Source organism: Sorex araneus, chromosome X, assembly GCF_027595985.1.
Source record: "Sorex araneus isolate mSorAra2 chromosome X, mSorAra2.pri, whole genome shotgun sequence".
NCBI classification, from domain to species: domain Eukaryota; kingdom Metazoa; phylum Chordata; class Mammalia; order Eulipotyphla; family Soricidae; genus Sorex; species Sorex araneus.
In genome coordinates this window covers 336977485-336995603 of record NC_073313.1, presented here as the reverse complement: position 1 = coordinate 336995603, position 18119 = coordinate 336977485, and the positions used below count along the sequence as shown (strand labels likewise).

Below are 18119 nucleotides of genomic sequence, written 5' to 3'. Positions count from 1 at the left end.
TTCGAGCATTGTATAACTGAAATTTAAACCTGAAAACTTTCTAACTTTGTAACTTTCCACAATAAAAAATTTAAAAAAAAAAAGATCACACATTCAAATGAATCCTCAAGTAACGGATCTCGAGGTTCTCCCTTAATAATAGAGTATGTGAATCAAGGAAGAATGGATAAATCTAAGAATTTTCAGACAAATGAAATAAGTGAGGCAGTGTTCATATAAGTGGTTACCCAGAAATAGGTTTTCAAATACTGAAATGAATTTGGAATCTTGGGGGGATGGAAAAAATAATAAAAACCTAACACATCTTTTAATAAACAAATATAAAGAAGGAAAAAGATACAATGCTGAAGAAATATGCGCAATTAGTTTAGATAAATATTCCCTTTACGTGGTTACTTATTGTTTGAATTCATGATAAAACTTCTTAAAGAAACTGACCAATGTTCTAAGTTTAAAAAAGATAATATTAAAAAGTAGGATGAGAATAAAAAACTAAAAAAATAGAAATAGCTTTTACTTCCAGTTTAAGGAACCACAGACTAGGAGTGAGTAAGAATCACATAAAGATACAGATTTAAGTAATAAAAATATTAATGATTCATTTATCACAAACAACAATTACATTATTGTGTAAATTACGTATTATACTAGAATTTATTGGAAATTCCCATTACTTTGGCAAGAGTCATAGTAACAACTTCATCTGTCTTGGGGAGTCCAATCCAAATATAATTCTTTAATCCAAACTAAAACAACAGTTTGCTGATATTTGTCAGGGAACTCGATACAAAAGCAATCTAATTTCTAAAAGTTAGCAATCTAATTCCTAAGAATGATTGCATTAAGTTTAATGAATCTCTATGATATATATGAAGCAATTAGTAAATGCCTCTCTAAGTTAGTTTTTACTAAGAGGCAATTAGTAAATGCCTCTCTAAGTTAGTTTTTACTAAGAGGCATTTAGTAAATGTCTCTCTAAGTTAGTTTTCAGAATTGAAAGACTAACTCAATTTCTAGATGTTACTTTTTGGTAATAATTTTTGAGTTCCAAAAAGCATATTTTTATGTATCCCATTATTTTAATACAATTTTCCATATACAATAAATATAGATGAAGGAAAGCATGATCTCAGATCCTTAAAGACATAATATAAAAGACTGCCAAAGACAATATAGGACTATCTCCAGAATCAACAGAACATAGCATGACCTAATGTGCATTTACAGGGGAGAAGCAGCTATAAAGCTGTGAGATGGGTTAGAGTCAGCATACGACGTGCCTTAAATGCAGAAAAAGAGCCAAATATTCTGAAGCTAATTATACTATTTAATGTAACTACATAGATTTATATTAGCAAGAGAAAACTCTCCCATGAGGAAGACAGAAATCTAAACACTACACAAACTCTTCCAGGAAAAAAAGAAGAGCTAATGTTGCACTCTTTTGGAGGTCAGCGTGATCTTGAAAACAAAACCAGAGGAGAACATCAGAAGGAAATAAGTTGAGTCTCTTTTTATTTATTTCTCTTGGAATCTGTTGGGTTCCCAATCCCAAAAACTCTTCCATCAATTGTATAAAAATAGTATCCTTTCATCAGTATCTACCTCCATGCCCAGGCAACCTTACTACTACTCTGATGCCTCCTGGTTGATTCCTTTAAAATCTTTTCTAAACTATGGTGCTATCTGTAAATCTTCAAATAGATTTATAGCTCATAATTTTTGCTTCTAACATGTTGTTTAACTGGTACGCTGAGACTGATATTTCCTTTGTTATTTTTATTTTTAGATATTCTTTTGGGGTTTGGTTTCATGTCCTCTGGATCACATTTTACAATCGCCTCTGCCTTGACCTAATTTTTTATAACTTACTTTATGCCTTCAAGGTAATAAATGTCTAACTTTGATGTTATGAACCTTATCATCTTAAAACTTGTCCTGTAGATCAATTGCTACAATTGTCTTAGTTCTGTTGTCACTTATAAAGACATCCTTCCTGTGGTTTTTCATTTTGGTTAGCATCACATGAGTTCATCTAAATTTAATACATGGGAATCATCTCAGATTATACGTAATTCAGAGTATTGCATTTTGCTCCTGCATGGATCTTGGGGCCTTCAAGTGATCCCTTCTTAGCTACATATTTATCTTGAAGTTTTTCATGCCACACATGACATAAATCCCAGCAGAAAACCCAAGTAAGGGCAAATCTAGGGCTAGGGGTTTTCAGGGGACATGTGGTTAGTGTAATCCCTCTCCTTTCTAAGGCCAATGCAGTTGTTAAGCATCACTGCTAAGATGACATTGTTAAGCATCCTAGCTGCAACCCTTCATGGGGTCACAAATGATGCTACTTTTGGCATTCTTCCTCTTTGCAAAGGAGATAGAAGCTCTCTTCTCTCATCTGGTTCAGCACCTGGCTATATCCTAGTGTCATGTGGAACCACTTGCCCAAGTGTCCAAACACCTGTTTGTCATTGGGTGTTTCATTAAACTGGCACCATTTTAATAGCTATCAACTATTTTCCTTGTTCAATACGACTTATGCTTCTCTGAACATTTTACACATCATATGGTCTTCTTGTATCTTCAAACACTATGAGATGCATCCCTTATCTTATAAATCAGTAGAGCAGTAACTGAGAAGCTGATTTAACTCAATAATTAATTTTGAGCTTAGGCCAATAACTTACTCTTCCTGAATCTTAATTTCCTAAGTAGTAAAATAAATATACAGGATTCTCTAAAATACACCCAAACTGTAAATTTGTCATGACTTAAGTATCAAATATATCACAGAGCTGAAATTTTTCTCTTCAGATATAAATGCCTGATACAATAATTTTAACCACAAATATAAACATAATGTTGTGGAGAATATAAAATGTCATACAGTGACTACTAAAAAAACTTTTAAAAGTAAACAAACACTAGAAAAAGCTATACCTATCAAACTGCAAAGCATACACTTCTTTTTTTTCTTTGAAATAATGAATATTTTTTCATTGTCTAAATCAAAGTATATGTATGCTATATTCTGGTGGTTTTAGCATCTTTATGTCTGGTTTAATTGCATTTTGGTAAATATGAGCTGTATTTACCTGTAAACTTACACGTTGAAAATTTGTTTTTGTTATTTTTAATTTTTTTTATTTTTATTTTTTAATGTTTTATTAATGAATCACCGTGGGGGTACAGATACAGATTTACATATTCTCGTGCTTGTATTTCAGTCATACACAGCTTGAGTATCTATCCCTCCACCAGTGCCCATTCTACACTGATGACCCCATCATCCCTCCCAGCCCCCCATCTCACCCCCCCACACCCGCCTCTATGGCAGTGCATTCCATTTTGTTCTCACTCTCTTTTTGGGTGTTGTGGTTAGCAATGGAGGTATTGGGTGGCCATCACGTTCGATCTATAGTCTGCTTTGAGCACGCCTCTCGCATCCCGAGCGAGTCCTCCCACCACATTTTTATTTGGTGTTCCCTTCTCTATTTGAACTGCCTTTTCCCCCAGCATGGGAGGCCACCTTCCAGCCATGGAGCAAATCTGGACTTATCTCTGCTATTCTTGGGTGTTAGTCTCCCATTCTATTGTTTTATATTCCGAAGATGAGTGCAATTCTTTTATGTTTGTCTCTCTCTTTCTGGCTCATTTCACTTAGCATGATACTTTCCATGTTGACCCACTTATATGCAAAGTTCATGACTTCGTCTTTTCTGACAGCTGCATAGTATTCCATTGTGTAGATGTACCAAAGTTTCTTTAGCCAGTCATCTGTTCTCAGACACTCGGGTTTTTTCCAGATTTTGGCTATTGTAAACTGTGCTGTGATGAACATACAAGTTCAGATGTCATTTCGACTATAACTTTTTGCCTCTCCGGGATGTATTCCCAGAAGTGGTATTGCTGGATCAAATAGGAGCTCAAGTTCTAATTTTTTGAGGAGCAACCATATTGTTTTCCAGAAGGGTTGAACCAGTCGGCATTCCCACCAACAGTGTAGGAGGTTCCCTTTTTCATCACATCCACGCCAACGGCGGTTGCTTCGGTTCTTTTGCATGTATGCCAGTCTCTGTGGTGTGAGGTGGTACCTCATAATCGTTTTGATCTGCATCTCCCTGATGATTAGTGATGAAGAGCATAATCTCAGAATGGGAAAGGATATTCACCCAATACCCATCTGATAAAGGGTTGATATCAAGAGTATATAAGGCACTGGTTGAACTCTACAAGAAGAAAACATCCAGCCCCATCAGAAAATGGGGCGAAGAAATGAACAGAAGCTTTCTCAAGGAAGAAATACAAATGGCCAAAAGGCACATGAAAAAATATTTTAAATTTTTTATTAGTGAATCACTGTGAGGTACAGTGATAGACTTACAAGTTTTCGTGCTTGTGTTTCAGTCATACAATGCTCGAGTACCCATCCCTCCACCAGTGTCCATTCTCCACAACCGATGATCCCAGTAACCCTCCCATGCTCCCATCTCATCCCCCCATCCCACTCCACCTCTGTGTCAGGGCATTCCCTTTTGTTCTCTCTCTCCTTTTGGGTGTTGTGGTTTGCAATAGAGGTACTAAGTGGCCATCATATTTGATCTATAGTCTACTTTCAGTGCACATCTCCCATCCCCAGTGGATCCTCAAACCACATTTTACCCATTCTCTATCTGAGCTGCCTATTCCTCCAGGATGTGTGGCCAGCTTCCAAGCTGTGCAGCCAACCTCCTGGTACTTATCTCTACAATTCTTGGGTGCTAGCCTCCCATTCTGTTACTTTATATTCCACAGATGAGTGCAATCTTTTGAAGTATGTCTCTCTCTTTTTGACTCATTTCACTTAGCATGATACTTTCCATGTTGATCTACTTATATGCAAAGGTCATGACTTCATCTAACAGCTGCATAGTATTCCATTGTGTAGATGCACCAAAGTTTCTTTAACCAGTCATCTGTTCTCAGGCACTCGGGTTTTTTCCAGATTCTGGCTATTGCAAACAGTGCTGCAATGAACATTCAGTGTAAATGTCATTTTGACTATACTTTATTGCCTCTCTGGGATATATTCCCAGGAGTGGTATTGCTGGATCAAATGGGAGCTCAATTTCTAATTTTTGGGGAAGCATCCATATTGTTTTTGCAAAAGGGCTGAACCAGTCAGCATTCCTACCAGCAGTGTAGGAGAGTTCCTTTCTCCCACATCCACACCAACAGCAGTTGCTATTGTTCTTTTGGATGTGTGCCAGTCTCTGTGTAAGGTGATATCTCATAGTTGGTTTGATCTACATCTCTCTGATGATTAGTGATAAAGAGCATTTTTTCATGTGCCTTATTGCCATTCGTATTTCTTCCTTGAGAAAGTTTCTGTCCATTTCATTGACCCATTTTTTGATGGGGTTGGATGTTTTCTTTTTGCAGATTCCAACCAGTGCCTTGTATGTCCTTGATATTGACCTCTTATCAGATGGATATTGGGTGAATATCCTTTCCCATTCTGTGGATTGTCTTTGTATTTTGGTCACTGTATCTTTTGTGGTGCAGAACCTTCTTAGTTTAATATAGTCCCATTTGTTTATCTATGTTTCTAATTGGTTGGTCAGTGGTGTGTCGTCTTTGAATATACTGTTAGCCTCAATATCGTGGAGGGTTTTGCCGACCTTGTTTTCAATGTGCCTTATGGATTCTGGTATGATGTTGAGGTCTTTAATCTATTTTAATATGATTTTTGTGCATTGTGTTAGGTCAAGGTCTAAGTCCACTATTTTGCATGTGATTGTCCAGTTATGCCAGCACCATTTGTTAGAAAGGCTTTCTTTGATCCACTTCACATTTCTTGCTCCCTTATCAAAGATAAGATGTTCATACATTTGGGGTTGTGTGTAGGGATATCCTACCCTGTTCCATTGGTCTGCAGCTCTGCCTTTGTTCCAGTACCATGATGTTTTGTTACCACTTTGTAGTAGAGTTTGAGGTTCCGGAGGATGATGCCTCCCATCATCTTTTTCCCAAGAACTGCTTTAGCTATTCGTAGGTGTTTGTTGTTCTATATGAATTTCAGGAGTGCTTAATCCATTTCTTTGAATAATTTCATGGGTATCCTTATAGGGATTGTATAGAATCTGTATAGTGCTTTGGGGAATATTGCCACTTTGACAATGTTAATTCTTCCTACCCATGAGCAGGGTGTGTATTTCCTCTTTTATTTCCTGGAGTAGCTTTTTGTAGTTTTCTTTGTAGAGATCCTTTACCTCTTTAGTTAGGCTGATTCCGAAATATTAGGCTGATTTTCTGGGGCACAATTGTGAATGGGATTGTTTTTTTCATGTCACTTTCCTCTGTCTCCTTATTTGCATATAGAAAGACCATGGATTTTGGGGTATTGATTTTATAGCCTGTGACCTTATTGTAAAAGTCTATTGTTTCTGGGAGTTTCTTGGTAGAGGTTTTAGGATTCTCTAGATATAGTATTGCATCATCTGCGAATAATGAGAGCTTGATAGCTTTGACTATCTTGAGGAAAGTTCCTTATAAACCCATTTTGGTGAGGGGTTTCATCATAAATGGACGTTGGATCTTGTCAAATTCTTTCTCCACATCTATTGATATGATCATATGGTTTTTATATTTCCTTTTGCTTGATATGATAGATTATGTTGGTTGATTTCCGAATATTAAACCATCCTTGCATCTCCGGCATGAATTCCACTTGGTCATGGTGTATGATCTTTCTGATGAGTTGTTGGATTCTATTTGCTAATATTTTGTTGAGGATCTTCGCATCAGTGTTCATCAGGGATACTGGCCTATAGCTTTCCTTTTAGTGGTGTCCTTGTTTGCTTTTGATATTAGGGAGATATGTGCCTCATACAAAGTTTCTGGGAGTTTATAAAGATGGAAACCGTTTTCAATTTCATAGAAAAGCTTGAGGAGAACTGGCAAAAGGTCCTCTTTAAAGAATTCACTAGTGAATCCATCTGGACCTGGGCTTTTGTTTGGGGAAGACTTTTGATTACAGTTTCAATTTCCTTGATATTAATGGGTCAATTCAGGTATTCCAAGTCTTCCTGGTTCAGTCTTGGGAGATGATAGGAATCCAGGAATTTATCCATTTCTTCTAGATTCTCTTGTTCCATGGCATACAGACTCTCAAAGTAGTCTCTGATGCTTTTCTGAATTTCATTAGTTTCTGTTGTGATGTCCCATTTTTCATTTTTGATTCAGTTTATTAGGGTTCTCGCTCTCTCTTTCTTTGTAAGTCTTGCAAGTGGTTTATCAATCTTGTATATTTTTTCAAAAACTCAGCTCTTTGTTTCATTGGCATTTAAGATTGTTTTTTGCATATCCATGTTGTTAATTTCTGCTCTAAGTTTTATTATTTCTTTCCTTAGGCTGGATTTGGGTTCCTTTTTGTTGATCTTTTTCTAAGATCTTGAGCTGTGAAGTCAAGTCATCTATGCATGCCCTTTTTTCCTTCCTGAGGAATGCTTGCAAAGCTATAAATTTTCCTCTTAACACTACTTTAGCTGAGTCCCATAGGTTTTGGTACCTCATGTCCACATTCTCATTTGTTTCCAGGTATCTTTTGATTTCTTCCTTGACTTCTTTCCTGACCCACTCATTGTTCAACATTGAGTTGTTTAATTTCCAGGTGTTTGATTTCTTTCTCTGCATCTGTGTGTGATTAGCCTCTATCTTCAGTGCATTGTGGTCTAAAAGGATAGTTGATAGAATTTCTATCTTCTTGATTATATTGAGGCATGTTTTGTGACCCAGCACTTGATTTATTTTAGAAAATGTTCTGTGTGCACTGGAAAAGAATGTGTATTCTTTCTTTTTGGGATCTTAAGCCCTATATTGGTCTGGTAGTCCTCTTTCTTCTATTTCTTCCTTCGGAGCCAGTATTTCTTTGTTGAATTTTGTTTTTGTTGATCTATCCAGAAGTTACAAGGCAGTGTTGAAGTCTCTGACTACTATTGTATTGCTAGCAATCTCCTCATTAAAATCTATTAGCATTTGTTTTAAGTATTTACCTGGTCCCTCATTAGGTTCATATACATTTAAGTGTGTGATTTCTCCCTGTTGTACATATCCCTTGATAAACAGAAAATGTCCTTCACTGCCCCTTCTAATGCATATACTTTCTTTAGGAGAAAATTTAAATCCTGAGATGTTAAGCATTCAAAATACCATGTTGATCTTAAGGGATAGAAATATGAAGGATAAGAAATTGTGGTTCTAAATGCTAAATTGGCTCATCTTTTTTTAAAAAAAGTATCATTTTACTTTATAGGAATAAATTTAGTTGTGCTCTCTCTTTATGATAAAATTAATATTAGTCAGGGGCCAATAGTATAACAGGTAGGGTTGCATGAGTTTGCCTGTGGGAGCCCACCAGGAATGATGCTTGAGTACGAGCAGTGTAGCCCAAAACCAAAATACAAAAAAGTAACAGCAATCATTACCTGATGCTCTGGTATGCTGAACTGGAGCTATAGAACAGCAGGTAGGACATTTGCCTTGCATGCAGCCCAACAGGTTCAATTCCTCCATCCCTCTTGGAGAGCCTGGCAAGCTACCAAGAGTATCCTGCCCACACGGCAGAGCCTGGCAAGATCCCCATGGCATATTCAATATGCCAAAAACAGTAACAAGTCTCACAATGGAGACGTTACCGGTGCCCGCTCAAGCAAATTGATGAACAAGGGGACGACAGTGCTACAGTGTTACAGTAATTGTGCTGTGCATGTGTGTGTGCGTGTGTGTGTATGTGTGTAATTTTGTTATAATTTTTTTCCAGAAGGTTCAAGAAAACAGAACAGAATTTTGCTCTAAGTGTGGCTAACTTTCCAATGGGGGATATAGGACTGACAGAAACGGAGCTGGGAAGTTTAGTACAGATATGACATTAGGTTTCAGGACAATCTATTTCAATGTAGGTTCAACTACTGAGAAAATGAGGAGTTATAAAGTATGATGATTTTGAAGCCATTATAGACTTCCAACTGGGAATAAGACTCAGATTATTACAAATAAATGATGAAGAAAAAAATGTCTGAAGAATTTTCATTAAACATTAGTGAGGACATCCAAAGATGGGGAGGACAGAGTTTTGCTGATGTTGATGATAACTGGCACACAGGAGTTAACAAATGGGTATTAATTCGGTTCCCTAATTTATTTGCTTTTATGGGGGTTCAGGACATACTTACAGCACTATGATTCTGGGAGCTGTAATGAATTGCACATAACACACCCAGAAAAGTGATACCATGTTATAATAGTATCAAAGATAGTACCAAGTTATTACCTTGATCTTGGGCACCCAATGAGAAGCCAATTTTTGCTTGGCTTTAATGTCAACATCATACACTCAGTAATCTGTGTTAAACTGAAACTGATCATTGACTTTTTTATCTCTCAGTTTCCATATGGGGATCCATGGTTCAGGAGATGTAATATTCCCACTAATTTCTTTTGGAGATCAACCATGGACTGATTAGCTCCTCTACTCCTGTTTTTCAGAATAACTTAAGATGGTAAAAAAAAAAATTGTTCTTGGTCAGGTTCCCTGATAGAGGTTAATATAGAAATAGGGAAAACTATGCATGCAGTGAAAATATGTTTTGAGGTCCCCATGAGCTGTTCTGATTCTGATTCTAAAAACAGTTGTGCCCTTTGTTAAAAATAGTTTTGCCTGTTCTCTAAGCACATGCAAAAATTCCCATGGCAAGATCAGCTTTATTTTTATAACTGACTAATAAAGTTTTAACTGCCCCTTACACTAATGTGTTTCAGCCCATAGGATTATGTTATAGAGCAAAGGAGAAAACTTAATCCCAGCAGTTGATTACATCCTTCCATGTACATCCATGGAATGTCTCCCGAACTCCTGTATTAATCACCAACCCAGGGGAGAGGCTCCATATAGAACCAGAAGAGATGGTTAAGGAATAGGAGTGGCAGAGAGTGGATACAGCCAATGCAAAAAATGTTCTCTTCATCTTTTTATGACAGAGCAGGGGTTCTTACAGCAATCAATACAACAATTGAAAGTGTAAGCAAAAATCAAAACAACTATGAGATCTCATCTTACTCCACAGAGACTGGCACACATCAAAAAGAAGAACAATCAGTGCTGGTGCAGATGTGGGGAGAAAGGAACTCTCATTGTTCGTGGGAATGCAGACTGGTCCAGCTTTTTTGGAAAACAATATGGCAATTCTTTCAAAAACTATAAATTGAGCTTCCATATGACCCAGTAATACCACTTCTGGGAATATATCCCAATGATGCAAAAAAGCACAGTAAAAATGACATCTGCATCTGTATGTTCAATGCAGCACTGTTCACAATAGCCAGAATCTGGAAACAACCAAGTGTCCGAGAACAGATGACTGGTTAAAGAAAGTTTAGTACATCTACATGATGGAATGCTATGCAGCTGTACGGAAAGATGAAGTCATGAAATTTGCTTATAAGTAGATAGACATGGAGAGTATCATGCTAAGAGCCAGAAAGAGAAGGACAGATATAGGTCTGCACTAATTTATGGAATATAAAATAACTTAATGAGACTGACACCCAAGGATAGTAAGACAAGGACCAGGAATATTCATTGCTCCATAGTTGGAAGCCTGCCTCATGAGCTCAGGGAGAAGGCAGCTGGAAAAGATAAGGGATCACTGAGTCAATGATGGTTGGAGGGATCATTCGGAACAGGAGATGTGTGCTGAAAGTACATAAAAGACCAAGCATGATATACCCTCAGTATGTATATTGCAAACCATAATGCTCAAAAGTAGAGAGGGAGTATGGGAGAAACTGTCTGCCATAAAGGCAAGGGGAGGACTGGGATGGGGGAGGGGATACTGGGAACATTGGTGGTGGGAAATGTGCACTGGTGGAGGGATGGATATTCGATCATTATGTGACTGAAACTCAAACATGAAAGCTTTGTAACTATCTCAGTGATCAATAAAAAAAGAAAAAGAAAAAAGTATCTCATAGTTACAAATTAAAAGAAATTGTAAGCATAAATATATAGGTGTGAACATAGTTCCATTTTTTTTTATTTTTTTAGGAAGGTGCTGATCATTTTCATCAAAACCTTTACCTTCAGGACTAGGGGGATAGAGCAATGGGCTGAGCACATGCATAGTATGCAGGAGACTTGGATCCCCAGCACACGTGAGCCCCCAAGCAACACCAGGAGTAACCTCTGACTCAGCCAAGTGTGGTCCCACAGCTGCCAAACACTACCAAGTGTGGTCCCAATATTTTTTTAACATAAAGAACCTATTGTTTGTTAGACAATTTGACATTTTGAATAAAAACATAATAATTTTACCTGAATAATGAAACACATGGCATTGCTTTTCTATAACTTATCTGAGACATTTTCTGTGGACTATATAAACATTATTAAGAATAATAATGTCTAAATATTTACAAAATCATCTCTAATCCCTGTGGATTAGAATTGCACACTTTTTGGTTTTGGCTTGGGTTTTTTTAAGAAGACCCGAAGAGATAAGCCAAAGCAGTGGTTAAAAGTATAATAAGATGCACACAAGATTCAGGTTAATGAGAACTATTTTGAGGAGTGGTTGTGGCAGGCATGTTTAGCAGTATGAACTAAGAACCCTGTGGTGAGTGGGGAAGGGGGCAGCTATTCTGGGAGTCAGACACCTAACCGTCTTCAGGTGAGGGTTGAACCCACTAGCCAATAGAAAACAGATGTCCTTATATAGCGTAATTCTGCTTTCTGTTTCTTACCTGAGCTTGCTTTTAAGGTACAGAAGGAATTCCTTGCCTGAAGCAGGAACTCAGACTCTGGATAAGAATCCTGCAAGCCCATAATTACACACTTAATAAAGCTGCTTCCTGGGAAAGCCCTTTGTGTCTCAGTCTCTTTCTTGCCTCAGCTTCCTGGAACATTTCAAGTGCAACTGAGAATAAAAATAAGGCATAGTAGGTCTGGGCCTGAGAGCCAAGGGTCAGAATGCACAGCACCTTGGCTTCTCCTGCCTTAGGGTGATTTATCTGTCCTCATCACAGGGATGTTCCTAGACTGCTCAGGTGCAGAATTAGGTGGGCACGCAGACATGCACTGGGGCAGAAGTGTGTGGACTTCAGTTCTAGGTGACAGAAGAAAGAGGACTTCAAGTGGAAGCGGGAAGCAGTATTGTTTGTCAAGAAAGTATACATAAAAGATCCTTTTCCAGCCAGCTCTGTTCTGGAGACACCAGACTTTCGAGAACAGACCATCCCTACAGTAGCATCTACTATTATCACACATTGGAGAACTGAAAATTGTAATACAAATGTCTCTTTCACTGTATTCATTGTCAAGTTTCTTGATGACCCAGAAATCCAAAATGAACAAGGGTGTCACAGTTTGTGCCCTCCCAAAGAGCCAGTAAGAACTTGGAAGTGATAGCAATTTTGGCAATTCTTCAAAACACAATGAAAACTGCTTTTCAACCAAGTGATTTCATAGACATATTTTGTAGCTAATGAATGGATATATTCAAAGGACTGAATAATAATACAGTTTTACATCATTGCAAAATCTAAACAATAATACTAATAATATAATTTTACATTGTTGTAAAAAACAACATTGTTGATTTTTACATACATGATGTACCAGTAATGACAATACGTAAGCTGAGGATGTATGTTTTATTTTTTTCTCTTCTATTGTTTACATGTATGTAAACATATATATGTTTATCTGTTGATTATACATTTTTTAATAAATACACAATTTTATTAGAAGAAATAAATAGAAAATTTACTATGATTTTAGTACACTGTATATTTAAATTTCAATTATAGGCATCCCATTTGAATTAAAATTTGGTAAATTATGAAAAGTTTTGTTATTATTTTTGACAAAATATAGTAGAAGGTTAATATTTATAGTTCAACCTTCTACTACATCTATTAAGTGTTTTTAACCATTAAAAATTGCATGTGTTGGTCAGAATTATTAGTGAAACCATGGAGAGTCATACTTTAGCATGAAGATTCATATTTATACCCACAGATAGACAAGAACAAAGTGGATTCCTAATTTTGAAAAGTGCCTGCTTCATCTTTCATTGTGAGTAATTCTAGATGGAAACTCTCCAATTATGATTCTTTTCCTAAGTACATTAGCTGTCATATTATCTCTTTCTGGTTTCCAATGAGAATATGGTACATTTCATACGATGGTATTAAGGCTTCTATCTATGTGCAACTTCTCCAGGAAAAACATATTAACAAAAAAATTAAGAAAGTCAGGGAGAAATGTAAATGATATTCTGTTTAGCTAAACAGTCAATGATTAAGGGGGGGTGTATTTAAATAATAATGAATCAGTTGTTCCTCAGCCATCTTGCAGGATATTTAAATGTTTTTCATGCTCCTCAGCAATCTTGCAGATAATATTTAAATGGTTTTCACCAGAATGACAGTCTCTCTGGATCATCATTTAAAACACATGAATCACAGAAGCCTGGAAATGAGGAAGTACTTACATTTGCACTGCAATTGCTCCCACTAACACAGACGACATCTTGTTTTTGAATTGTGAGGACCTCTTTTGTCAGCTTCAATCGAATGTCATAGGCATGTTCAGACCCTTCCTGGTACAACAATGCAATGCCAGTTTTATTCTGTAAAAAGAAACAGAAATCAAGTCAAATGGTGTGAATACAGGAGAACATGGTTATTTATCAAGCACGAATCAAAGATATAAGCTTATCTGATAAGGAATTAGGTTAATAGGAAAATAATGAAAATTTGAATGACCCCTGAGAAGGTTTTTTAGAATTGTAAAGCATGATTTTAAAAGAAAATGATCCAGCCTTCTTTTTAAGCTTGAATTTTTCTCTTTTTTTTGCTTTTTGGGTCACACCCAGTGATGCTCAGGGGTTACTCCTGGCTCTGAGCTCAGGAATTACACCTGGCAGTGCTCAGGGGACCATATGGGATGCCGGGGATCGAACCCAGGTCGACCACGTGCAAGGCAAATACCCTACCTGCTGGGCTATCGCTCCAGCCCTAAGCTTGGAATTTTTTATTAATATTTTATTGTAACCAATTTTTTTTCTTCTAGAAAGGTTTCGTTTTTTTCACTCTAACAAAAAAATCTGGAGAGAAGTGATTTTCTTAAAATTTTTTAAGAAACCTGAGTGACTCAAAAGTGACTTTCTGGCACATATGCTGCCCAAGCCCATGAACTGCTTGCACCCAAGTGGCCAAGCACATGCGGTGCCTGAGCACGTGTTACCTGCATCTGCACTCTTGAGATGTGTACTTTTATGCTTTCCTACCAAGTGCTGGGGTGTATGTAGGGCCTGCGTTATCTCTCTCTTTTTTTAAAAAAAATTTTATTAGAGAATCACTGTGATGTACAGTTACAAACTTACAAACTTTTGTGTTTGCATTTTACTCATACACTGATCATTTACCCATCCCTCCACCAGTGCCCATTCACCTCCACCAATGATCCCAGTATTCCTCTCACCACCCCTACCCCATCCCCTACCACCCCACCCTGCCTCTGTGGCAGGGCATTCCCCTTTGTTCTCTCTCCTTTTGGGTGTTGTAGTTTGCAATAGAGGTATTGAGTGGCCATCATGTTCGGTCTATAGTCTACTTTCAGCTCGCATCTTCCAACCCGAATGGGTCCTCCCGACATCCTCTACTTGGTGTTCCCTTCTCTATCTGAGCTGCCTTTTCCCCTAGCATGTGAGGCCAGTTTCCAGGCTGTGGGGCAGACCTCCTAATTCTTATCTCTACAGCTCTTGGTGTTAGTCTCCCACTATGTAATTTTATATTCCACAGATAAGTGCAATCTTTCTATGTCTGTCCCTCTCTTTCTGACTCATTTCATGTAACATGATACTTTCCATGTAGATCCACTTATATACAAATTTCATGACTTCATCTTTTCTAACAGCTGCATAGTATTCCATTGTGTAGATGTACCAAAGTTTCTTTAACCAGTTATCTGTTTTGGGGCACTATGGGTTTTTCCAGATTTTGGCTATTGTAAACAGTGCTGCAATGAGCGTTACTCTCTCTCTCTCTTTTTCTTTTATTGATTCACCATGTGGAAAGTTACAAAGCTTTCAGACTTAAGTACTCTGTCTCTCTTGCTATCCACTCTCTCTCACTTTTTCTTCTCTTTCCCTTCAAAACACCCAAGTTCCCACAGCTCCTGGTTTATGTCAGTCCCTCAACATCTCTGCAAGCATTTGCATAGCCTCAAGCCTGACTGCACTGGGCTTCTACCAGTGGGAAAGTGGGGACCATCTCCACGGCATCTTTATTCCCAAAGCAGCAAGTACAGAATTCCCACGCAATAGGCATTTAGTCCTTGTGCAGACTTGCATAGAAGAACAAACTTTCAGAGAGGGTCAAATTGCCCTCTGTCTGTGCTTTAGAAGAAGTAGTGAGACCATCTCTGGATGTCCAACCAACCACCAGTGACAGATCTAGAATCAGACGCACAGATTCCCACTCTAAGCTCCTACTCACCTTGGACATAACATCCAAGACTAACTTCCTGAGTGGGATACCTCAGCCCTCGGCACACTGCCTGCTGGAGAACCCACTGCATCCCTATGTCCTTGTCCTCATCAAGACAGCTTGCCCCCCACATGCCACCACTGAAACAGACCCCACCAGGTGCTGCCAAGTCATGCAGTTACAGCATTCCCTACAGAAAGAAAATGTCCCACAGCTGTCACCAACAGTCCCAGGAACAACTCTCAGGAGGCTCCAGGCCCTATGATCCCAAACAGGACGCCAGTTGTATTTTCCACTTGTCGGCACTTCTCATGTTTTAAAACTCATCCACAGGCACATATTGGCAGCGCATATGTGCTCATACCCACACATATGCACAAAGAAATACAGTCTCACACAGGTGCACATGTTCATGCACAAATCCACTTAAGAGCATAAGCTTCTTGTTTTATTTTTTTTTGCTTTTTGGGTCACACCCAGCGATGTTCAGGGGTTACTCCTGGCTCTGCACTCAGGAATTACTCCTGGCGGTGCTTGGGGGACCATATGGGATGCCGGGGATCGAACCCGGGTCGGCCGCGTGCAAGGCAAACGCCCTACCCGCTGTGCTATCACTCCGGCCCCTTGAGCATAAGCTTCTAAGGCGTTTTTTTTCCCCAAATTTTGGGACCACACCAGGTTGTACTCAAAATTTATTCCTGACTTTATTCTGGGGATCAAATAACCATGTGATGTTGGGATCTAACTCAGGTTTTCTGCATGCAAGGTAAGTGTCCAAACTTCTGTTCTATCACACCAGCCATATGAGCATATACTTGCTATGGTACATATAAAAGCAGAGCTCCAACCTCAAAAGTAGAAGACAAATTATTAAAAAAAAAAACCTGTGCACCTTACAGGTAGCATCTGCTAAAAGGTGCTTAATAGGATTCAGTATCAGCAGCGATTATCTATCCATTTATAAGAAGAGGCATTTTGATCAGAATCCCCTGAGGATCTTATGGGTAACTCTGAGATTCAGCTGCTCTTTGCCCTCATTTTTTGGATTCATTTCTACTGATACATTGGTGAACATACTCTCAGATGGATTTGACAAGTGCTTGTTCCTTGAAGTTAGTCCTTCCTTTGGAGTATCTCAGCCCCACAGAACCAAGCCTGGTGGACACATTACGGAGAGCACTGAAGGACACGCTGTGGCAGACCAGCAGAGCTAGAGAAGGTCAGAAACCCCAGTTCAGTCTTGGCTAGAATCCCCACAGCCCGCTTCTGAGGGAGGGGCTAACCCTGAACTTGGTGCCTAGAACAAAAGTGCTTTCAGTTTATATCAAAAGTGGAAGATAATCATTTTGCCACAACAGTCAGCAGCAAGAACCCGGGCCCGCGGCACCGCAAGCCAGATAATCTCTCCAAAATGTGTGGGGGCACTGGAACGGGGCAGTGCCAGCCCAGTCTCCAGCCCGCCCTGCTGCTGGAAGTCATGCCCTCAACCCGCCCTCGGCGCCATTTTGCTGCAACAGTCAGCAGCAAGAACCCGGGCTGGCGGCACCGTGAGCCGGACAATGCTCTGGACCCCAGACCGGGCCAACAACACCGGGGCACCAGACGGAAAAGGTGCAGAGTCCCTGCCTTCTCCAGATGGAGTCCCGGTGACACTGAGCTTCTACTAACACGGCTCCAGTTTGTGGGACTGGGATATCTCTCCAAACCGCGGGTTGCATGATTTTTCCTGATATCCAAAGAAAACACTCAGAAACGGCTCCGCCACCCCTGAGCGGCAATTATACCAGAGGCACAGAAACCCAGAAGCTGCTCCAGCTACACTCATGGACTTTGAACTAAACTACGGTCCCGTGCAGCCCCAGGAGGGAAAGGGTTTTTGTTCCCATATGTTTCCCCTCTTGGCAGCATGGTGACCACCACCATTTAGTGCCAATTGGACAGAGAGGTAGGAGCTTGCAATGATGAGACGCATGGGGAATCTCGTGATGGGGGGGTGGGGGGCAGAACTGGCCCTGCTTCCTGCCCAAATAAGACCCCAGTGGACTCCCACAAACAGCTCCCGCGCTCCTGATCAGCCATGATCCCAGAGGCACACAAAGCAATCTCGGAATGCAGTGGCTGCTGGCAGAAATACCTCTGGACTTAATACCAGAATCCCAAAACTAGGCGGCCAATTTCACGACCGTGCAACATCATATACTCATTGTTATCAACAATAGAAAGCATGCGATCTAATGATGTCATTCTGACAGGTCTGACTATTGGGGGGGGGGGGAACTCCAAATAGTGATAGTGAGTTTTCGGTCAAAAATTGAATGTTATCATAGCAATGAGATAGTTAATTGAAAATCATCTGCCACACAGGCAGAGAGGGAGAGGGAGGGAGGGTCTCTGGGGTTCTTGGTGGTGGATCATGTGCACTGGTGAAGGGATGGGTGTTTGATCATTGTATGACTGAGACTTGATCCAGAAAGCCCTGTAACTGTTCTCACGGTGTCTCAATTAAAAAGCATAAAATAAAATTTAAAAAGTGGAAGATATTGATTCATTTATATCAATGAATGGAACATACACACAATATTAGT

General features: G+C 39.2%; 1 protein-coding gene across 3 annotated transcripts in view; it reads right to left on the bottom strand.

The window, feature by feature from the left end:
- Positions 1 to 18119, bottom strand: part of SNTG2 (syntrophin gamma 2) — a 439433-nt gene that overhangs the window by 274924 nt on the left and 146390 nt on the right. For all 3 annotated transcript variants that reach the window (XM_055120048.1, XM_055120049.1, XM_055120050.1), the window contains exon 2: positions 13536 to 13673. In XM_055120048.1, the coding sequence (XP_054976023.1) occupies positions 13536 to 13673 (138 nt within the window). The remainder of the gene's footprint in view (positions 1 to 13535; positions 13674 to 18119) is intronic.